The sequence below is a fragment of the Rattus norvegicus genome, chromosome 20 (genome assembly GCF_021556685.1).
Source record: "Rattus norvegicus strain SHRSP/BbbUtx chromosome 20, alternate assembly SHRSP_T2T, whole genome shotgun sequence".
NCBI lineage: Eukaryota > Metazoa > Chordata > Mammalia > Rodentia > Muridae > Rattus > Rattus norvegicus.
Genome location: NC_141553.1, coordinates 32,661,228 through 32,685,000, shown reverse-complemented (window position 1 = coordinate 32,685,000; position 23,773 = coordinate 32,661,228). Strand labels below are relative to the sequence as shown.

General features: G+C 42.5%; 1 protein-coding gene across 4 annotated transcripts in view; it reads left to right on the top strand.

The window, feature by feature from the left end:
• The first annotated feature begins 2,543 nt into the window (after positions 1 to 2,543).
• Ros1 (ROS proto-oncogene 1, receptor tyrosine kinase) overlaps positions 2,544 to 23,773 on the top strand; it is a 155,928-nt gene continuing 134,698 nt past the window's right edge. For 3 of the 4 annotated variants that reach the window (XM_087596903.1, XM_087596902.1, XM_087596901.1), the window contains exons 1-2: positions 2,544 to 3,144; positions 17,522 to 17,566. In XM_087596903.1, coding sequence (XP_087453029.1) covers positions 3,022 to 3,144; positions 17,522 to 17,566 — 168 coding nt within the window. In that variant the 5' untranslated portion in view covers positions 2,544 to 3,021. 4 annotated transcript variants of the gene reach the window in all.

Here is a 23,773-nt window from a genome sequence, read left to right as displayed (position 1 = left end):
CACTCTTGGGAATTTATGTGCTCAAGAGATTACAAAACCCAGAGCAAACTCGCAATCTTCAAGTTACAGGGTATTTTCATACCTCCACCAATAGTCAAGTAAACGAATGTCTTAAGTTTTCAGGTCACATTTGGTGGCCTATTTTGTTAGTGAAGTAAAAGTTGCATTGGTAGTTCAAATTAAGAAAGTCAAAGATTTATATATTCTAATTTCATGTGCATGAATATTTTGTTTGCCTGCAAGTATGTGCACCACATGTATGCAGTGCCCGTGGAGGCCAGAAGAGGGCACCAGATCCCATAAAACAGGAGTTACAGATGATTTGAGCTGTTGCATGGGAGCTGTGGACAGAACCTAGGTCCTTCACAAGAGCCTCAGGCGCTCTTAACCACTGAGCCATCTCTCTGTATCTGCCACCAAATAAAGACTACAGCTCTAATTTGTAAGAGGAGAAAAATTATTTTCTGCAGAAAGGTGTTCAAGATGTCTACGATCAAGGAACAAAGTAGCTTTATATTCTATTGTTTACTCTGCATTTCTGAAAACAAGGCAGACCAACAAAGAACATGCGGGCAGCAGGGGAAGATTTTTAAGAAAACAAAGTTTGGGGGGTTAAGTATGGGATCAGTCAATATCCATTCATGTTTCATTGTAGTCAGCATTAACATTTACCAAAAAGACACGCAACTACAGACTCAAGTCTGTGCTGCCGAGAACCTGGGTCCCTGGCTAAAGGTTAAGTGATATTTGCTTTGGTGACTGAAGACAAGAAGGCAGCTCACTTGGCACTTCAGATTGCTGCTAAAGAGACCAATGCTGGACTGGTAGGGTGGCACAGTGAGTAAAAGCACTTACTGTCAAGTCTGATGACCTGAGTTCAACCCTTGGAACTGGGGTGGTTGAAGGAGAGAGGCAATTCCTACAATTGTCCTCTGACCAACACACCCTCACTGTGGCACATATGTACTTACAGACAGGTACACATATACTAATATAATAATAATGATTATAATAAAATCACCACCACACACCTGGAAAATGGAGGCAGGAGAATTAAAAATTCAAGGTTGGGCTGGGTGTGGTGGAGCGTGCCTTTTGTCCCAGCACTTGGGAAGCAGAGGCAGGTGTGTCTCTGCGTTCAAGGCCAGGGTGGTCTACAAGGTGAATTCCAGGACAGTGGGGTCTACATAGAGAAACCCTGTCTTGAAATACCAAGAAAAAAATCCAAGGTTGGACTGGTCATGGTGGTGCATGCCTCCAATCTCAACATTTGAGAGAAAGAGGCAGGTGGAACTCTCTGAGTTTGAGGTCAGTTTGGTCTACATGGTGAGTTCCAGATCACTCAGGGCTCTACAGTAAGACCCTGTCTTTCAAAGAAAGGGATAGCAGCAGCAGCAGCAGCAGCAGCAGCAGCAGCAGCAGAATTCAGGGTTGGGATCTGGGACATAATTGGCATTAGAGGCCCAGGGTTTGATCCTCAGCACACCAAGAACTGGATATGGTGGTACACACGCCTGTAATCCCAGCATTCCATAAGAAGAGGCAGGGTGATGGTGGTGGTGGTGGTGGTGGTGGTGGTGGTGGTGGTGGTAATGGTGGTGGTGGTGGTGGAAGAGTGGAGGAGAAAGCAGAGGAGGAAGAGGTGGAGGAGGTGGAAGAAGAGGAGGAGGAGGAGGAAGAGGAGGAGGAAGAAGGAAGGAGGAGGAAGGGAAGAGGAGGAAAAGGAGGAGGAAGGGAGGAGGAGGAGAAGGAGGAGGAAGAGGGGAAGAGGAGGAAGGGGGAGGAGAGATAATGCAGGTTAAGTGTTCTAACTGCTCTTCTAAAGGTTCTCAGTTCAATTCCCAGCAACCACTTGGTGGTTCATAACCATCAGCTAAAGAGATCTGGTGTCCTCTTCTGGCACAAAGGTGTGCATGCAGGGATAACACTGTATATACAATAAATAAACAAATCTTAAAAAAAAATACAGAAGGGGCTGGGGATTTAGCTCAGTGGTAGAGCGCTTACCTAGGAAGCGCAAGGCCCTGGGTTCGGTCCCCAGCTCCGAAAAAAAGAACCAAAAAAAAAAAAAAAATACAGAAGAGGCAGAAGGAGCAGAAGTTCAAAGTTATCCTCAACTTCAGAGACTTGAAGGCTAACCGAGGATAGAAAATTCTGTTTGTGGGGTGGGGGATGGTGTAGAGAAACCAGAGTCAATCAACCCCCAATGACTGAATTCTGTAGCTTGCAGATTTTAAACTCTTTGTTGTAGCTTCATGTGAACTTTGTCTGGGTGATAAACCTTATTTCTGTACCTTATTTTCTTCCCAAGGTGTTACACTTGTAAGTGTCCTAGTTCTCTATGGAGCTTGGTTTCTGTCCCAATAGGCCTGATAAGGCAGTATTTTAGTTAATATGTAGTAAAATGTTGAGAGCTCTTTAACAAACCTCCTTGTCTTGAACTTGCCCTCAGAGAACACGTCTAGTAGTTTTCAGCTTCTTTCGCTCTTTCAAAAAAAAAAAAAAAGTGTTTGGTTTGAAAGTATTCCTATTTTCTTCTCTAACTCACTGCTTACTGTTAAGACTTCCAGTTTTTAAAATAGTTATGAGATACGGTTTGCTAAGCAAACCCAACTTCCTGCATATCTCAGCCAACCTCAAAGAAGTGCGGTGGCTGGCCGACCTGAGTGTTCTGCGTCAGGACTGTGTGGACTGGCTCGCTGGAAAGCAATCTAAGTTCCTACTGCTTATTTTGCATGTGGAGAGCTCTTCCACGATCTAGCCTTTAGCCAGGGAACGTCTTTCATTATGGGAGTAAAAGGAAGCTAAACTATAAAATAGTCTTGCTGCGATGTTCTGGGCTATCTGAGATCCAAAGGTCTAAACCGGTTTCAATAAGAGAGTACGATATTCTAACATCGCAAAAGAAAACAGATAACCCACCAAGCTCACTTGCAACCGAAGTATGAAGCCTAAAGAATTGTTAAAGCAACATGGAGACATGAGGACGCCAGCCGTGTAGGAAGCTGGCCTTCCTGAGGGATGAAGAGGATCCGCTGGCTCACCCCAAAACCTGCGAGCTTTGTGGTCCTTGGGTGCGTATGGATTTCCGTGGCGCAGGGTACCATTCTGAGCAGCTGCCTAACGTCCTGTGTAACTAACTTGGTAAGTTTCACCAGCCTCTGCGTTAGCAGAGATTAAGACACAAATCCCACAAATTTGTTTTCTTTTCCGGACAAAGTCGCAAGGAAAACTGCTTATTGTCTCCCCTTACCTGTTCCCCACCCCCACCCAAGGAAGGAGAAATATATAGCTTCAAAATACAAGGAAGGATATTTTATTTAATTGTTATCGAGTTCTAGATTTTTTGCGGGGGGGGGGGATAGGAAGCCTTAAATAGAATCAGATTTTACAAACTGTAAAATATTCTACCTAGTAATTTACTATAAAATGTTAATATTTGTTTAAAATATAAAATAGGCTTTTTGTACACTTTAGACTTTTTATTTCCCAGCTAACAGTGATTTTGTTATGGATGGATTGCTGACGAGGAAAGCAGGTGCAGAGGCTTGGTACAACATTTTGTGTCAAAAGACAGGATTGTTTATGTTTTTATTCCTTCCAAAGAGTTCATCAGGTTTAATCAGTTTTGACATGAACATTTCTCTTTCCTATCATTGTCCCTTTTCTATGGATTATATGACATTGCCTCAATAGTGACTTAGGTGTGCTTAAGTCACTTAACAGTTATTGCTATGTTTATTTTAAGTTAACTCTTTATATTTTATATTCATAAATTAACTTGAAAAACCAAAGATAAAAGTTAGTTTGATATGTATGTTGTGTGTGTATATATAAATGTTTTTTGAGATAGAGGTTTGCTTTGTAGTCAAAGTTGGCCTCAAACTCCTGGCAATCCTCATGCCCCAGCCTGCTTAGGGTTAGAATTGCAGTAGCAAGCCACTATGACGGCCTTAAACGTATTTATAATTTTATATACAGTCATTTCATCACCTCATATGAATTTCCCTTTATATCCTGAAGTTCTTTGGACATAAGCTCTTTAACATATTTAGAGAGCTCTATTATGAGCACGTACGATGTACGATTCCTTACTCTTGAGATTGATTTTGATTATTTTTCAAAACTACAGCCTTCGTTTTGTTTCTCAGCTCTCCTTACTGCTGTTCTCTGTGTGTGGGCTCCATGCCCTCAGGGTTTGGCAGCCCAAACAGACAGTCAGTTCCTTTGTTGAGCTGCCTTCCGTTCCCCACCTACGGAGGCAGGCACAGCCCCTGAGGTGGCCATTGCAAGAGACACAGTCTGCTGGTTTGACCAGTAAATGTAATAACGTGTTCTGAGCTGAGCCGCCCACTCGGATCTGGGAGGGGCGGCAGTAGGTGGGCGAAGAACTGAACATAGCCACAGTGAGGCATGAGATACCCACCTTAGTGTTCCCTGCCGTCCTTTTTAATATGATGTTTGCTGTGAAGAACTTCTTTGAAATTACGGTTTTGATAGGTGGTTGATATTAAGGCAGTTTCTTTTTCTTTTTTATTTAAACATGAAACACATTCTCAAATACAAGAATGTTAGGATTAAGTCAAGCATGGTGACTCCTGCCTATAACGTCAGCAGTCAGGAGGCAGATGCAGAATCAGGACAGCTTTGAAGCCAGCCTGGGCTACAGACTGGGCTACAGAGTGAGACAGACAGTGACAAGAAGCCCACCGCAGAAGAGAATGCTAGAGTTCCTGGGGAAAGCACAAGGCTGAGTTCTGTGCTTGAGTAGAGGGGATTTTGTCTTGACTGAGAGACTCTGTGTGTGAGCTCAATGTATTAATGGCCTTATATTTGAATTCTAGATGCCATGTGCTGCAGGAAAAAAATAGTGAATCTTCTCAAGACTATTAATATTATGAGATGGTTTATAAAATAGAACCAACCAACCAATCAATCAATCAAACAACAACCCTCCCCCAAGGACTCAGTCAAATACATGTAGAAGTGCATTTTTCTGTCGATCCTCAGGGCACAATAGAACATTAAAGACTTAGTTTTATCACAGTTTTCTCGGTTTTAGAAATGATTTAACAACTGAGGACTAAGGTCAGGACTTAGCAGTGCCAGTTCTATTCCGTAGAGTTCCTGGAAATTTGTGTAACCCCAACTCTGCAGTGGCTGCCGCTGGAGGCTCAACAAGGTTAATATCATGTGACCAGTGCCCTGGTGGACATTGCAGTATGCTGACTTTTCAATGTTTCCATCACTAGACAGTTAAGAATCACTCATATATTGTATCCTAGTTTCATAGGATACTGTGTAATCTAGGCCGAAAGATACAAATTAGATAATAATGATACAGTTTAAAATTTACTCACCAGGAACCAACTAAGAGACGATTAGAAAACCCAAGCTTCAGGAGGTTGCTCTGTTTAAAAACATCACTTGCAAATATCAGTACCTTTTTAATATGTCAACATAAGACACTGCAAAACAACAAAAACACGATAACTGGGTTAGGGTGCCTGCAGGAGAGACTCTTGAATGGTTAAGGGTATGCATTGCCCTTGCAGAAGCCTCAAGCTTGTTTCTTTCTTTCTTTCTTTTTTTTTTTAATTAACTTGAGTATTTCTTATTTACATTTCGAGTGTTATTCCCTTTCCCGGTTTATGGGCCAACATCCCCCTAACCCTTCCCCCTCCCCTTCTTTTTGGGTGTTCCCCTCCCCATCCTCCCCCCATTACCGCCCTCCCCCCAACAATCTAGTTCACTGGGGGTTCAGTCTTAGCAGGACCCAGGGCTTCCCCTTCCACTGGTGCTCTTACTAGGATATTCATTGCTACCTATGAGGTCAGAGTCCAGGGTCAGTCCATGTATAGTCTTTAGGTACGGGCTTAGTCCCTGGAAGCTCTGGTTGCTTGGCATTGTTGTACATATGAAGTCTCGAGTCCCTTCAAGCTCTTCCAGTTCTTTCTCTGATTCCTTCAACGGGGGTCCTGTTCTCAGTTCAGTGGTTTGCTGCTGGCATTCGCCTCTGTATTTGCTGTATTCTGGCTGTGTCTCTCAGGAGAGATCTACATCCGGCTCCTGTCTGCCTGCACTTCTTTGCTTCATCCATCTTGTCTAATTGGGTGGCTGTATATGTATGGGCCATATGTGGGGCAGGCTCTGAATGGGTGTTCCTTCTGTCTCTGTTTTAATCTTTGCCTTTCTATTCCCTACCAAGGGTATCTTGTTCCCCTTTTAAAGAAGGAGTGAAGCATTCACATTTTGATCATCCGTCTTGAGTTTCATGTGTTCTAGGCATCTAGGGTAATTCAAGCATTTGGGCTAATAGCCACTTATCAATGAGTGCATACCATGTGTGTTTTTCTGTGATTGGGTTACCTCACTCAGGATGATATTTTCCAGTTCCAACCATTTGCCTACGAATTTCATAAAGTCATTGTTTTTGATAGCTGAGTAATATTCCATTGTGTAGATGTACCACATTTTCTGTATCCATTCCTCTGTTGAAGGACATCTGGGTTCTTTCCAGCTTCTGGCTATTATAAATAAGACTGCTATGAACATAGTGGAGCACGTGTCTTTTTTATATGTTGGGGCATCTTGTGGGTATATGCCCAAGAGAGGTATAGCTGGATCCTCAGGCAGTTTAATGTCCAATTTTTTGAGGAACCTCCAGACTGATTTCCAGAATGGTTGTACCAGTCTGCAATCCCACCAACAATGGAGGAGTGTTCCTCTTTCTCCACATCCTCGCCAGCATTTGCTGTCACCTGAGTTTTTGATCTTAGCCATTCTCATTGGTGTGAGGTGAAATCTCAGGGTTGTTTTGATTTGCATTTCCCTTATGACTAAAGATGTTGAACATTTCTTTAGGTGTTTCTCAGCCATTCGACATTCCTCAGCTGTGAATTGTTTGTTTAGCTCTGAACCCCATTTTTTAATAGGGTTATTTGTCTCCCTGCGGTCTAACTTCTTGAGTTCTTTGTATATTTTGGATATAAGGCCTCTATCTGTTGTAGGATTGGTAAAGATCTTTTCCCAATCTGTTGGTTGCCGTTTTGTCCTAACCACAGTGTCCTTTGCCTTACAGAAGCTTTGCAGTTTTATGAGATCCCATTTGTCGATTCTTGATCTTAGAGCATAAGCCATTGGTGTTTTGTTCAGGAAATTTTTTCCAGTGCCCATGTGTTCGAGATGCTGCCCTAGTTTTTCTTCTATTAATTTGAGTGTATCTGGTTTGATGTGGAGGTCCTTGATCCACTAGGACTTAAGCTTTGTACAGGGTGATAAGCATGGATCAATCTGCATTCTTCTACATGTTGACCTCCAGTTGAACCAGCACCATTTGCTGAAAATGCTATCTTTTTTCCATTTGATGGTTTTGGTTCCTTTGTCAAAAATCAAGTGACCATAAGTGTGTGGGTTCATTTCTGGGTCTTCAATTCTGTTCCATTGGTCTATCTGTCTGTCTCTGTACCAATACCATGCAGTTTTTATCACTATTGCTCTGTAATACTGCTTGAATTCAGAGATAGTGATTCCCCCTGAAGTCCTTTTATTGTTGAGGATAGTTTTAGCTATCCTGGGTTTTTTGTTATTCAGGATGAATTTGCAAATTGTTCTGTCTAACTCTTTGAAGAATTGGATTGGTATTTTGATGGGGATTGCATTGAATCTGTAGATCGCTTTTGGTAAAATGGCCATTTTTACTATATTAATCCTGCCAATCCATGAGCATGGGATATCTTTCCATCTTCTGAGGTCTTCTTCAATTTCTTTCTTCAGTCTTGAAGTTCTTATTGTACAAATCTTTTACTTGCTTGGTTAAAGTCACACCGAGGTACTTTATATTATTTGGGTCTATTATGAAGGGTGTCGTTTCCCTAATTTCTTTCTCGACTTGTTTCTCTTTTGTGTAGAGGAAGGCTACTGATTTATTTGAGTTAATTTTATACCCAGCCACTTTGCTGAAGTTGTTTATCAGCTTTAGTAGTTCTCTGGTGGAACTTTTGGGATCACTTATCATATCATCTGCAAATAGTGATATTTCGACTTCTTCTTTTCCGATCTGTATCCCCTTGATCTCCTTTTGTTGTCTGATTGCTCTGGCTAGAACTTCAAGAACTATATTGAATAAGTAGGGAGCGAGTGGGCAGCCTTGTCTAGTCCTTGATTTTAGTGGGATTGTCAAGCTTGTTTCTTAACCTAGGCTCTAACCCAACCTAAGCCCAGGTTGTGGGGCTCACAACTACCTGTAACTCCAGCACCAGGCAAATCTGACCCCTTTGTAGCCTCTGAGATTCTGTACTCAAGTGCACACTAGAATCCCCCCCCCGCCCCACATAATTTAAAATAAAAAAAATAAATCTTAATTCTCAAACTTTGTGCAACATCTAGAAATTTGCATAGTTTGTTTTCGTGTAGAAATAGATTGGTCAGTGTACTGGTTGGTTTTGTGTCAACTTGACACAAGCCGGAGTTATCACAGAGAAAGGAGCCTCCCTTGAGGAAATGCCTCCATGAGACCCAGCTGTAATGCATTTTCTCAACTAGTGATCAAGGCGGGAGGACCCAGCCCATTGTGGGTGGAGCCATCCCTGGGCTGGTGGTCTTGGGTTCTATAAGAGAGCAAGCTGAGCAAGCCAGGGGAGGCAAGCCAGTAAGCAGCATCCCTCCATGGTCTCAGCATCAGCTCATGTTTCCTGCCCTGCTTGAGTTCCAGTCCTGACTTCCTTTGGTGATGAACAGCAATGTGGAAGTGTAAGCTGAATAAACACTTTCCTCCCCAACTTGCTTTTTGTTCATGATGTTCATGCAGGATAAAGGATAAAGGATAAAAGTAAGGATAAAGTTGACAATTCATTCTTTGTTGCTTTTTTCCCTATCTATCTATTCACTTTATATCCAGATCGAAGTTCCTCCAACACCTCACAGTCCCCCCTCCTAGAACCCTCCCTCCATCCCTCTCCTCTTTACCTCTGAGAAGGGGGAGGTCCCTCCCAGGGAACCAACCCTGGCACCTCAAATCACTGCAGAACTTCCTCCCCAGCCGAGGCCAGACTGGATAGCCCAATTAGGGAAGCAGGATCCACAGGCAGGCAACAGAGTTAGGGGAAGCCCCACTCCAGTTGTTGGGGGACTTGCATGAATACCAAGCTGCATTTCTGCTACATATGCGGGGGAGGCACTATTCCAGCCCTCGTATGCTCTTTGGCTGGTGGTTTAGTCCCTGAGAGCCCCACTTACCCAGGTTAGTTGACTCTGTTGGTCTTATTTTGGAGTCCTTATCTCTCCCACTGCCCGCCCCACCCCCAGTTCCTCAATCCTTCCTCCAACTCTTCCACAAGACTTCCAGAGCTCTCTCTAATGTTTGGCTGTGGGTCTCTGCATCTTTTTTGGTCAGCAGCTGGATGAAGTCTCTCAGAGGACAGTTATACTAGACTCCTGTATGTAATCTAGGCTGAAAGATACAGACATAGCCTGAGGCTCCAGGGTAGTTAAAAGAGGAAGTCAGGCCAACAATGTGTCCAAAGAGATCAGTCAGCACATTCCCAACAAATCGGAAGGGGTTGCTTATGCATTTATTTATGTCCATCTCACACAGTACCTGTGCATCCAGGCCAGCAGTGACAAATACTGCTCTTAGCAATGTCTTAGCAACATGTAGCATCATTGTGACAAGGCTTTGACCAACAAAGAGGCATCAAGGTATCACAATGTGTCCCTGTGAATCCACATCCTGTTCAGTCGTGGTAATAGTTGTTTCTTCCATCCACACATAGACCTCCATGGAGACATGGCTGACTGTCACATCCATCAAAGTGGAGTGCACAGGGGTACACAGTCCCCATGGAATTCAGGTGCACAGTCACAAAAGTAAGCCCCGAGAGCATTCTGACACACGGTACCCTGTGGACACTGCAGGGATCCACAGTCGTCAATTTCCAACTCACAGTTCATATCAGAATATGCTTGAGGGCAAACACGTGTACCTTCCTATCTCATTGAGGCATACAATCTCATTCATGCAGGGATCACAAGTCTGACAACTCATTTGTTGTTGTTTTTAAGGCAAAATCTCTTAAGTAATTATATATATGTATATGTATATGAGAGAGAGAGAGAGAGAGAGAGAGAGAGAGAGAGAGAGAGAGAGAGAGAGAGAGAGATTTTCTCTGTGTAACCCTGGCTGTCCTAGATCTGAGATACCCCTGCCTCTGAGTTCTGGGACTATAGCTGCATGCTATAATCTCTAGCTTTATAGATAAAGATTCAAGCTAACACAGCTCCACTTTTTTTTTTGACATGGGGTATCATATAGGCTGTTTTTTTATTTTTCTTTTCTTTTTTTCGGAGCTGGAGACCGAACCCAGGGCCTTGCGCTTGCTAGGCCAGTGCTCTACCACTGAGCTAAATCCCCAACCCCTAGGCTGGGTTTTGAACTCCTTATGTAGTTGGATGACGTTGAGCACTCAATCCTGCAGATGCCCTTTGTACCTGCATATAAAAAAACAAAACAAAACAAAACAAAACAAAAAACAATGACAAAAAAAACCCCTCCATTACCACCAGGTGCAAATCACTTCTAGGAGCTACAAAAAGGGCATGATTAAAATACAAGTCATCAAAAACCTAAACACAGTAAAAAAGAAAGCAAACAAAACCACATGATTTTTGTTTCATTAAAACAGTAGACAAATTTATAAGGGAAAATGCCAAAAACCTATGAGTAGGAATGACTTGGAAAGCCTTCTGTATCATGGATTTTTGCTACCCTGCTTTAAGCCCTGGGTAAACCATGCTACTAGCCCAGGTTTCCTTGGATCTGCTGATGAAACACACACACACACACACACACACACACACACACACACACACACACACACACACACAAGCTTATCTTTGATATGCTTTAGCTCAATGGCTGCGCTCTTGTAAGCTTCTCTCTGCTAGCCTGCCCTTCTTTTCACTCCCAGCTCAACGCCTTGTTCAGCTCCCTAAATCTGCCCTCAGCTTAATTATGTTTTTAATATCCTGCCTGTGATCCCAGGCTCAGTTAGAGAAACAGCCGATGGTCACTCTACCAGAGATCTCACATGGGCGATGGTTCTTTCTCTCTCCGAAGCATGGCGAATACTTTCTCCTCCGCTGTGTCTACTAGCCTGCCTGTAGGAAAACTAGAAGTCCTGCATATTCCGCCCAGCTCATTGGCTGCTAACATCTCTATTGATTGCTCAAGAACCAATTTGAGAACAAGACCTTCAGTGTTCACACGTAGATATGGATTCCTGATCAAAACATCAGAACCACCCCTACAGCCTACAATGGGGTTATAGAGGTGGGTTGAGGGTAAGAGCATTTGTTCTTGCAAGGACTTGGGTTCAAGTCCTACGAATCCATGGTGGCTCACAACTCTCTGTAGTCCTAGATTTAGGTGATCAAACAGGCCTGCACATGGTAGGCATGCATGCATCCTGGAAAAAGTTTCATATTCGCACAGTAAGATAAATAACTCTTAAAAAAGAAAAGCCTGACGCGAATACAGACTTCCTAATAGTTTAACTATTTCAAACTTCAATTATTCTGTTTACTAGGAAAATAGACAGAAAATGATAAAAAGAAAGTTCCAATGTGGAGCAAGATATAGTAAGTGATATTTAAAACTTTGGATTAAAAAAGCACTTAAAATAGGAGTAGGAATAACCACCAAAAAGAACTCTAGGGCTAGTGAGAGGGCTAAGTGGGGAAAGGTGCTTGCAACCAAGCCTAGTGACCTGGGTTCAATCCCTAGGACCCACAGGATAACGGAGTGAACCCACTCTTACAAATTGCCCTACGACTGTCACATCTGTCCTGTGATATGCTCAAGCCACCGCTCAATAAATGCAATAACTATAAACTGCTAAAACACATGTGATAACAGCCAACCTCAGGTCACCAAAGGACTGGAAAGGAAAAACCAATACATTATTTCTGCTATTAGTTTGGTAAACTTTGAGTATTTATGAAAAAATGCTCATGGTTAACAAAGATGTGGGGTCAGCATTCACTATAGATTCGGAGGTAAATTATAACTTTCTAGAAAACAATTTATTAATAAATATCAAAGATGGTACTTTTTTTTTTTTTTTAGCCCTGATCATCAAGGAACTTATTTGAGATTATTCGATCAGGAGTCTGTGTGGAAAGCTGCATATAGCAATCTTATACCAGGTGGGGATAGATATTTAAAAAGTTGTTTTGAGACAGTTTCTCTGTGTAGCCTGACTGTCCTGGAACTCATCCTGTAGACCAGGCTGGCCTCAAACTCAGAGATCCCTTTGGCTCTGCCTCCTGAGTGCTGGAACTGAAGGTGTGAACCACCATCACCTGGATAAAATTCTTTAAAATGTAAATTTATGTGTTTATAATTGGCAGTGCTGTGGTTGAACCTAGAGCCTTGCATATGGCAAGCTAGTGCTGTACTATGGAGTCCCGCACCGACTCTATTTTTTAATTGATAAATAAAAACCTAAAATATTGTATTATAGTAGTACAGTATTTGATTGAATTTTCTCTGAATGTTATGAGTTCAGTCTTTTTCAATTCTTTTTTTCCTTTTTTGCGGAGAAGTCTTTCTTTCTTTCTTTCTTTCTTTCTTTCTTTCTTTCTTTCTTTCTTTCTTTCTACCTTCTATACCTTGGTGTTTTGCATGCATGTGTATCTGTGTGAAGGTGTCAGAACTCCTAGAGTTGGAGCTACAGACGGTGATGAGTTGCCATGTGTTGCTGGGAATTGAAACCAGGTCCTCGGGAAGAGCAGTCAGTGCTCTCTTAACCGTTGATCCATTTCTCTAGCCTGTAGTAGTTGTTGTTATTGGTGGTGGTGGTGGTGGTGGTGGTGGTGGTGGTGGTGGTGTGTGTGTGTGTGTGTGTGTGCACGTGTGTGCATATATGTGTGTGTATGTGTGCGCGTGTGCGTGTATGTGTATGTGTGTATGCATGTGTGTGTGTTTATGCATGTGTGTGTGTGCACGTGTGTATGTGTGTGTTTTTTGAGTCAGAATTTCATTCTCTGGCCTGGTTTGAATCAATCCTTATCTTAGACACCTGAATGCTGGGATTATCGATCTGAAGCGCTATAAGTGGCTTATGTATCAGGCAGCGTTCTCTTGACTGAGCAAGTGTATGTTAAAATGAGTGTAAATGCACAGTAGCCCACTCAGTTCCATTAGTGAAGGAGGAAGTGAAGAATTTGATTCGTTCCAGCTCAGGTGCCCGAGTAGAGAAGGCTGTGCCAAGGAGTAGGTGTTGCAGCAGCCAAGAGAGGCTGTGATGTGGGATCAGGCTTGTGTGCTGGCGGTAGGTAACTGGAGCGATTGGAGCTTTGCAGGGAGAGCTGAAGTCCAGGGGTCTGAGAAAGGGGTCCTAGGATGTTCACAAGGAACACAGCTTGCCTACGCCTTCGAAATCGGAAAGCTAGTAGTGTCCCGAACCCCTTTGGACCTCAGCTATGAAACAGAGTTAGCTACAGAACACGTTTTGTAGGGTTGTGGAGGTGGTTTATTGAGATACCACATAGAACGGCTCTGAAAGTGCCCGGGAAGGACTCTATAAATGTGACCTCTGATGATTATGAGGGGGATTGTGAATGAAAGGAAGTTGCTGACACAATTTACCTCTTCAGAATACTGAAGAGGCTCCTTGCCCAAGGCCACTTGGCTGCCACTCTGGGCAGCTGGCTGATTTTTCTCTCTACCAGTGGTGACAACCAGGAGGCAGGGTTGCCATGTTATGGCTTTGTGACCATCAGGACTCTCCCATTTCGGTGTTTAACACGGACACAAACTTTCTATTTTGCCTTTATGAGTTAACATAATGTTTGAAGGGATGGGCAAATAGAAATTGCAAATCAGTTATCTTTCATCTGAATTTATATTATTAGGATCTAACCATCCTATAGGAATCAAAACTTCATTTTGAACAAGTTCAGGGAAGCAAAACGTCCTATTAAACATTAGAAGCTAGGCATGGTGGCTCATGCTCATAACCCCAGCACTGTAGAGGTAGAGGCAGGAGGTTAGGAGATTAAAATTAGGGAGGGTCACCTACTGCCCTTCTACCAGGGCCAGAGCTACTGTGCTTAAGCAAAGTTCAGGCTCTGCTCTCCTGAGTGCCATGTGGCCCCCAGGGGCTTCCCGGACCAGGGACATTCCTGGGTTCTCTAGTGGTAATTTGAGCCACGGACATTGACATCGACCCTTGCTATTGCATAGCTACAGACTCAGGCATGGCCCTCAGTGGCATTTCAGGCTGGGACCTCACCATGGCCCCAGGTGGCAGGGCTGACCACTCATAACAGGCCACTCCTCTCCACCCTTAAGTCTTCAATTCCATCTCTTCATAGTCCTCAAGCTGCCCCCTGTTCTCTTTCTCTTGCATCTGACCACCATACACTTGCACACTGTGGTGGAGCCTGCCGCAGGCTGGCCAAAGAGCTGGCAGGCCCCCGGGTGACAGCCTCCATCTGAGCTGTGTGGCTTGGTCAAGTGCGTATCCTTTGCCTGTCTGTGCCAAAGGCTGGAAGGCAGGTCTTAGGGAGTAGGGTGGGGCACAGTGGTCTACAGGTCTGTCTTCCTCCTCCCATGCTGCGCTGCCTGGATTTGACTTAATTTGATTTGGTGTTTAGGAGACCGAGGCATAAAACAGCTTTGCCCACCAAGCCGAGTATCAGGCTGGGATAGCAAAGCGCTGTCATCCACGCTGCCCTTGACTCTTACAGGGGGAGGGCGTATACTTTTAACAGTTTGCGTGTCTTTATTGAACAGTAGTTACCCATCTGACACTGTTCCGAGTCTAGGAAATTAAGACTGAAACGTATGGGAAAGAGTGAGTATATGTTGGCTTAGCCATGGGCTGTCCTCTGTGACAGCACCCTGTTTCCAGAGGCCACACTGAATGCCTAAACCACACTTCAATTTCTTGTGACATGTTTATAGAACTGGAAGCCAAGGACGCTACTATGCCCCTTGCTGTATTGATTGCTTCTCTAATTCAGTGGTTCATATCAATAATCCTTTTTTATGTTGGTGTTTGGTATATGGTCTCACTGTAATCTTGGCTGATCTAGAACTTAGTATGTAGACTGGGCTGTCCTCGAACTCATAGAGATCCCTCTTCTGTTGCCTTCTGAGTGCTGGTATCAAAGGTATGTGCCAACGCACAGATTAACAAACTTTTTTAAATTCCTTTTTTACTATTTTTGAGGCTATAATGTAATTACACCATTTACCTGTTTTCTTTCCTTCCCCAAACCCTCCCATGTACCCCATTCTTGGTTCTCTTTAAATTACATGGTCTTTTTCTCTTACAGTTGTAATATATGTATATATGTATGTGTGTGTGTACTATACATATATATATGCATGTGTGTTTGTGTATTATGCATGTGTATATATAAGTCATATATAAAATATATACTCATAAATACAGAGGCAGAATCTGCTCAGTCCATATAATGTGATGTGTATTCCTTTGTTTTCAGGGTTGACCATTTGATATTGGATAACCATCGGTATGCTCTTCCCTGGGGAAGACCATTTCTTCCACTTTCAGCATTCCTTAGTTGCCTGTTATTCTTTATTTTAGATTGAGGCCCTGTGGGCTTTCTCCCTCAGCAGATTCTCAAAGGGAAATGGTGTGGCAAGCCTATAATCTCTGGGTTCAGGAGGTGAGGCAGTTGGATTGACGGTTCTAGACCAGCCTAGGGTACGTGGTGAAATACTGTTTTACCTCACCAGACCAAACCAACTCAAACCAAATCATGGAGATTCTGATCAGGACCAAACAGTGCTAGAAATGTCCACGTAGGCTGTCTCTGCCTGTGGTTTGAACAAGTCTGTAGAGTAGAGCATGGCTGAAAGTAATTCCTACTCATGGGACACCATGCCAGTACTGATCTCGGCATTATGGGCTGGTATTGCTGTCTTTCATTCTCTTCCTGTAGATGAAGGACTACACTCAAACAAGGACCAGAAAAATGTGCAAGTTATAGACCCTCCTCCAATTCCTTTTATTTTTCTTAGACCACCCCCAACAACAACAACAACAACAACAACAAAAACAAAGTAAACAAACAAAAACTCAACCCCAAACCAACCAACCAAGCAACCATTGAAAACTTCTTGCATAGCAAACACAAGGCTCTGGATTTGATTGCTAGCACTGGATAAACCAAACCAAACCAAACCAAACCCAAACCCCAGAACAACTAAACAGAACCACGTTTCGATCCAGTATACTCTTTTGGAGGCCATCCTATGCTACACAAGACCCTATTTCCCAAACCAGTAAGATAAAACAAAATGAAACAGAAACTTTCTCTTAAAAATCTTTGTTATTTTAAGTGACTTGTATGTGTGTGAATGTCTCTCTGTGTGGGTTCCTGCACGTGGATGCAAGTGTCTGTGAAGGCTAGAAGAAGATATTAGTTCCTATGGGATGAGATTCTTGATGGTAGGGAGCAACCTGATGTGGGTGCTTGGAACTAAACTCGAGCCCTCTGTATATATACATGGCAGTCTTAGCCACTGAGCTATCTCTCTAGCCCCAACAAATGCCCCTTCCTTCCTTCCTTCCTTCCTTCCTTCCTTCCTTCCTTCCTTCCTTCCTTCCTTCCTGTCTGCCTGCCTTTCTTTCCCTTTCATTTCCTTTCTTTCTTTTTTTACTCTTTTAAATTGTTATTTTACGTATATGAATGTTCGGTCTTTGTACTATGTGCATGCCTAGTGTCTGCGGAAGCCAGAAGAGGGCATCAGATCCTTAGGATCTGGAGTCACGGGTGGTTGTGAGTTACCATGTAGGTGCTCAGAATTGAACCCCAAGTTTTCTGCAAGAGCCAGCTCTCTTACGGCCCCATAAATGCCTTCTTAACAATTTCAAATATGTGAGGCAAAAAGAGAGAGATTGTGTTTGTTTTGTTGTTTTCTGTTTGTTTGTTTGTTTGTTTGTTTGTTTGTTTGTTTTTTCAAGGCAAGGGTTCTCCGGGTAGCCCTGGCTGTTCTGGAACTTACTCTGTAGATCTTGCTGGTCTCAAACTCAGATCCACTTGCCTCTGCCCCCAAGTGCTAGGATTAAAGGTGTGTACCATCACCACCCGGTTGATAATTTACGACATTCCAAATTTGTGGAATTACTCAGTAACCCATAGTCACTGGGTAATTAAAAAAAAGAGGACAATTGAAAATAGTTTTCTTTTCCTAATTCAGGAGACCTAACCCACAGATTCACTTAACTGGCCACGATATCCCACTGTCCTTTCAGAGCCACACTCTCATGCCCATTCTTGCAGATGCTGCAGAATTTCTAGGTACTACATACACAATCTGTACCAGATTAGATGACTTGAAGACACTTGGAAAGTCACTCTACCATTGGAAAACCCTGAGAGGAAAACCATTCACAGGAGGTTAAAAGAAGTGTAATGGCACCTTGGTGAGGTATCGATGATACTGATGGTGTTGATTGTGTCTTTTGTTCCTTCTTTATTGCAGGGCAGGCAGCTTGACAGCGGCACCCGGTACAATCTGAGTGAGGCAGTGAGTAATTACTTCTCTTGTCAAGAACTTACAGTTTGTGTTGGTTTAAAAAAAAAAGGAATATCAAGTCTGTTTTATTACAATAAGAGTAATTGCTAAATAAAGTCTCCTTTACTCATTTTTGGTGAAAAAAGTTCTGTTGGAAACAGTGAGAAGTCTGAATTATAGAATTCATTAAAAATGACATGTGTTGGGTTGGGGATTTAGCTCTGCCGTAGAGCACTTGCCTAGCGAGGACAAGGCCCTGGGTTCGGTCCCCAGCTCCGAAAAAAAGAAAAAAAAAATGAAATGTGTTAAAGTAGAAAAAAAGCAAAGGACTTATACAGCTGGGTGACTTGAGATAAATGACTTAATATTTTATTATGTGATGTCTGATGGTAAAAGTTGGGCTGTACAGTTCTTGTTTCTTTCAGCAATTATGTTTTGTGGCTTTATTATTTTTCTTCATGCAGATTCACTTACCTAACAAATGTTTATTGACTTAACACGTGTACGTGGCAGGCACTGGGCTAGGCAGAAGGAGTTTACAACTGAGGCCTGTGTTTGAAGGAACCACAAACCTTTCAGACACATACATGAAACCATGAACAGAAAACATAATAGCGTTGTTATCATGGGACAAATAAGAGGTCACACACGGGGCCAAAGAATACCTCACTTGCCCGTAGGGCCTTCAGGCTAAAAGAGGAAGAGTTTCCAGCACAAAGATTCTCTTTTCATCTTTATTAACTTGAGTATTTCTTATTTACATTTCGATTGTTATTCCCTTTCCCGGTTTCCGGGCCAACATCCCCCAAACCCCTCCCCCTCCCCTTCTCTATGGGTATTCCCCTCCCCATCCTCCCCCCCATTGCCGCCCTCCCCACAACAATCACGTTCACTGGGGGTTCAGACTTGGCAGGACCCAGGGCTTCCCCTTCCACTGGTGCTCTTACTAGGATATTCATTGCTACCTATGAGGTCAGAGTCCAGGGTCAGTCCATGTATAGACTTTGGGTAGTGGCTTAGTCCCTGGAAGCTCTGGTTGCTTGGCATTGTTGTACATATGGGGTCTCGAGCCCCTTCAAGCTCTTCCAGTTCTTTCTCTGATTCCTTCAACGGGGGTCCTGTTCTCAGTTCAGTGGTTTAATGATGGCATTCGCCTATGTATTTGCTGTATTCTGGCTGTGTCTCTCAGGAGAGATCTACATCCGGTTCCTGTTGGCCTGCAATTCTTTGCTTCATCCATTTTATCTAGTTTGGTGGCTGTACAGTACAAAGATTTTTAGACTTTCCCCCACTTGAGATCCTTTTTCCTCTAAGGAGATTTCACACGGTCTTGGTGTATATGGGAGAATAACTGGAGACAGCTCAGTGGGAATAGGTGCCAGCCACTAATCTGACCATCTGAGTTCAGTTCCCAAGACCAGCATGGTTGGACGGAAAGGACTAACTCCTGTAGGTGGGTGCTGGGGACTGAGCCTAAATCTTCTGCAAGAGCAGCAAATGCTCTCAACCATTGAACCATTTCTGTAGCCCTTTAGTTAAATGTTTGATTCTGTAAGATACTCAGCAACATTTTCCAGAATTGACAGGTATTTTAATTTTATAATTGTCAATGCTGAAATACATCTTTGCATAAACATGTAACATAAAATGGAGGGCTACTTCAGAAATGGCAAGAAATCCTCTCCTGATCCCAAGTCAAAATTCAAAGACCAAATGCAGAAAAATTAAGTTTTTTCTTTGGCAATTATATACATGGCTATAACAGGTCTGATTATTTCCTCTTCCTTTTCTCATCTCTATCCAAATCCTCACATACCCATAGTCTCTTTTCTAGATTCATGACTTTTGGTTTGATTTTGGGACTAATTTAGTGTAGCCATCTATGTGACTATTGGATTAAAACTATCCATTAGAGCCTGGTGGAATCTCCATGGGGACAAAACTGAAGGCAATGACTCCCTTTGTTCCTAAATCTTATTAGCAGCGAAGGGTAGGAGCTCTTCAGCCTCTCCTCTACCCTTGTCCGACAGTTGGTGCACTTGCTCTTGTGTACACTCCACACAGGGATCTTTAGCTTCTGTGAGTTCAGGATTCCAATGGCTGTATCTTACTCAGACATAGAGGGTTTTGAAAAATCTCTTCCCTATCTTCTCACTCATACATTTCTTCGATCTTTGTTGTATGATGTTGACTGAGCCTCAGAGGAGATGATGTAAGTGTTTTGTTCAGAGCTGAGCACTCATGTATCCTATATTTGTAGCCATTGGCCAACCATGGATCTCTGTATTTTATTTACTGGAAAACGAGGATTCTGTGACTGCGGCTGAGAGTCACCTTTGTCTATGGATATCGACATAAATATTTATAAGGCAGTATAAAACCATGTCAATTTAGCTAACCAGCAGTCTCCAGTTCTCTTATAACAATAGTTCTAATCCCTTTTCATTCTGATCATCTTTAATACAGTTCTTCAAGTTATGGTGACCCTCAGTTATAAAATTATTTCACTGCTACATTTTAACTGCAATTTTGATGCTGTTATGAATCATAATGTAGTTGCAACCCACAGGTTAAGAGCCACTGCCTTTTTTTTTTTTTTTTTATTAACTTGAGTATTTCTTATATACATTTCAAGTGTTATTCCCTTTCCCGGTTTCCGGGCAAAATCCCCCTCCCCCCTCCCCTTCCTTATGGGTGTTCCCCTCCCAACCCTCCCCCCATTGCCGCCCTCCCCCCATAGTCTAGTTCACTGGGGGTTCAGTCTTAGCAGGACCCAGGGCTTCCCCTTCCACTGGTGCTCTTACTAGGATATTCATTGCTACCTATGGGGTCAGAGTCCAGGGTCAGTCCATATATAGTCTTTAGGTAGTGGCTTAGTCCCTGGATGCTCTGGTTGCTTGACATTGTTGTACTTTTGGGGTCTCGAGCCCCTTCAAGCTCTTCCAGTTCTTTCTCTGATTCCTTCAACGGGGGAACTATTCTCAGTTCAGTGGTTTGCTGCTGGCATTCGCCTCTGTATTTGCTGTATTCTGGCTGTGTCTCTCAGGAGCGATCTACATCCGGCTCCTGTCGGTCTGCACTTCTTTGCTTCATCCATCTTGTCCAATTGGGTGGCTGTATATGTATGGGCCACCTGTGGGGCAGGCTCTGAATGGGTGTTCCTTCAGTCTCTGTTTTAATCTTTGCCTCTCCCTTCCCAGCCACGGGTATTCTTTTTCCTCATTTAAAGAAGGAGTGAAGCATTCACATTTTGATCATCTGTCTTGAGTTTCGTTTGTTCTAGGGATCTAGGGTAATTCAAGCATTTGGGCTAATAGCCACTTATCAATGAGTGCATACCATGTATGTCTTTCTGTGATTGGGTTAGCTCACTCAGGATGATATTTTCCAGTTCCAACCATTTGCCTACGAATTTCATAGACTCGTTGTTTTTGATAGCTGAGTAATATTCCATTGTGTAGATGTACCACATTTTCTGTATCCATTCCTCTGTTGAAGGGCATCTCGGTTCTTTCCATTTTCTGGCTATTATAAATAAGGCTGCGATGAACATAGTGGAGCACGTGTCTCTTTTATATGTTGAGGCATCTTTTGGGTATATGCCCAAGAGAGGTATAGCTGGATCCTCAGGCAGTTCAATGTCCAATTTTCTGAGGAACCTCCAGACTGATTTCCAGAATGGTTTTACCAGTCTGCAATCCCACCAACAATGGAGGAGTGTTCCTCTTTCTCCACATCCTCGCCAGCATCTGCTGTCACCTGAGTTTTTGATCTTAGCCATTCTCACTGGTGTGAGGTGAAATCTCAGGGTTGTTTTGATTTGCATTTCCCTTATGACTAAAGATGTGGAACATTTCTTTAGGTGTTTCTTAGCCATTCGGCATTCCTCAGCTGTGAATTCTTTGTTTAGCTCTGAACCCCATTTTTTAATAGGGTTATTTGTTTCCCTGCGGTCTAACTTCTTGAGTTCTTTGTATATTTTGGATATAAGGCCTCTATCTGTTGTAGGATTGGTAAAGATCTTTTCCCAATCTGTTGGTTGCCGTTTTGTCCTAACCACCGTGTCCTTTGCCTTACAGAAGCTTTGCAGTTTTATGAGATCCCATTTGTCGATTCTTGATCTTAGAGCATAAGCCATTGGTGTTTTGTTCAGGAAATTTTTTCCAGTGCCCATGTGTTCCAGATGCTTCCCTAGTTTTTCTTCTATTAGTTTGAGTGTGTCTGGTTTGATGTGGAGGTCCTTGATCCACTAGGACTTAAGCTTTGTACAGGGTGATAAGCATGGATCGATCTGCATTCTTCTACATGTTGCCCTCCAGTTGAACCAGCACCATTTGCTGAAAATGCTATCTTTTTTCCATTGGATGGTTTTGGCTCCTTTGTCAAAAATCAAGTGACCATAGGTGTGTGGGTTCATTTCTGGGTCTTCAATTCTATTCCATTGGTCTATCTGTCTGTCTCTGTACCAATACCATGCAGTTTTTATCACTATTGCTCTGTAATACTGCTTGAGTTCAGGGATAGTGATTCCCCCTGAAGTCCTTTTATTGTTGAGGATAGCTTTAGCTATCCTGGGTTTTTTGTTATTCCAGATGAATTTGCAAATTGTTCTGTCTAACTCTTTGAAGAATTGGATTGGTATTTTGATGGGGATTGCATTGAATCTGTAGATTGCTTTTGGTAAAATGGCCATTTTTACTATATTAATCCTGCCAATCCATGAGCATGGGAGATCTTTCCATCTTCTGAGGTCTTCTTCAATTTCTTTCCTCAGTGTCTTGAAGTTCTTATTGTACAGATCTTTTACTTGCTTGGTTAAAGTCACACCGAGGTACTTTATATTATTTGGGTCTATTATGAAGGGTGTCGTTTCCCTAATTTCTTTCTCGGCTTGTTTCTCTTTTGTATAGAGGAAGGCAACTGATTTATTTGAGTTAATTTTATACCCAGCCACTTTGCTGAAGTTGTTTATCAGCTTTAGTAGTTCTCTGGTGGAACTTTTGGGATCACTTAAATATACTATCATGTCATCTGCAAATAGTGATATTTTGACCTCTTCTTTTCCGATCTGTATCCCCTTGATCTCCTTTTGTTGTCTGATTGCTCTGGCTAGAACTTCAAGAACTATATTGAATAAGTAGGGAGAGAGTGGGCAGCCTTGTCTAGTCCCTGATTTTAGTGGGATTGCTTCAAGTTTCTCTCCATTTAGTTTAATGTTAGCAACTGGTTTGCTGTATATGGCTTTTACTATGTTTAGGTATGGGCCTTGAATTCCTATTCTTTCCAGGACTTTTATCATGAAGGGGTGTTGAATTTTGTCAAATGCTTTCTCAGCATCTAACGGAATGATCATGTGGTTCTGTTCTTTCAGTTTGTTTATATGATGGATCACGTTGATGGTTTTCCGTATATTAAACCATCCCTGCATGCCTGGGATAAAGCCTACTTGATCATGGTGGATGATTGTTTTGATGTGCTCTTGAATTCGGTTTGCCAGAATTTTATTGAGTATTTTTGCGTCGATATTCATAAGGGAAATTGGTCTGAAGTTCTCTTTCTTTGTTGTGTCTTTGTGTGGTTTAGGTATAAGAGTAATTGTGGCTTCGTAGAAGGAATTCGGTAGTGCTCCATCTGTTTCAATTTTGTGGAATAGTTTGGATAATATTGGTATGAGGTCTTCTATGAAGGTTTGATAGAATTCTGCACTAAACCCGTCTGGACCTGGGCTCTTTTTGGTTGGGAGACCTTTAATGACTGCTTCTATTTCCTTAGGAGTTATGGGGTTGTTTAACTGGTTTATCTGTTCCTGATTTAACCTCGATACCTGGTATCTGTCTAGGAAATTGTCCATTTCCTGAAGATTTTCAAATTTTGTTGAATATAGGTTTTTATAGTAAGATCTGATGATCTTTTGAATTTCCTCTGAATCTGTAGTTATGTCTCCCTTTTCATTTCTAATTTTGTTAATTTGGACGCACTCTCTGTGTCCTCTCGTTAGTCTGGCTAAGGGTTTATCTATCTTGTTGATTTTCTCAAAGAACCAACTTTTGGTTCTGTTGATTCTTTCTATGGTCCTTTTTGTTTCTACTTGGTTGATTTCAGCTCTGAGTTTGATTATTTCCTGCCTTCTACTCCTCCTGGGTGTATTTGCTTCTTTTTGTTCTAGAGCTTTTAGGTGTGCTGTCAAGCTGCTGACATATGCTCTTTCCTGTTTCTTTC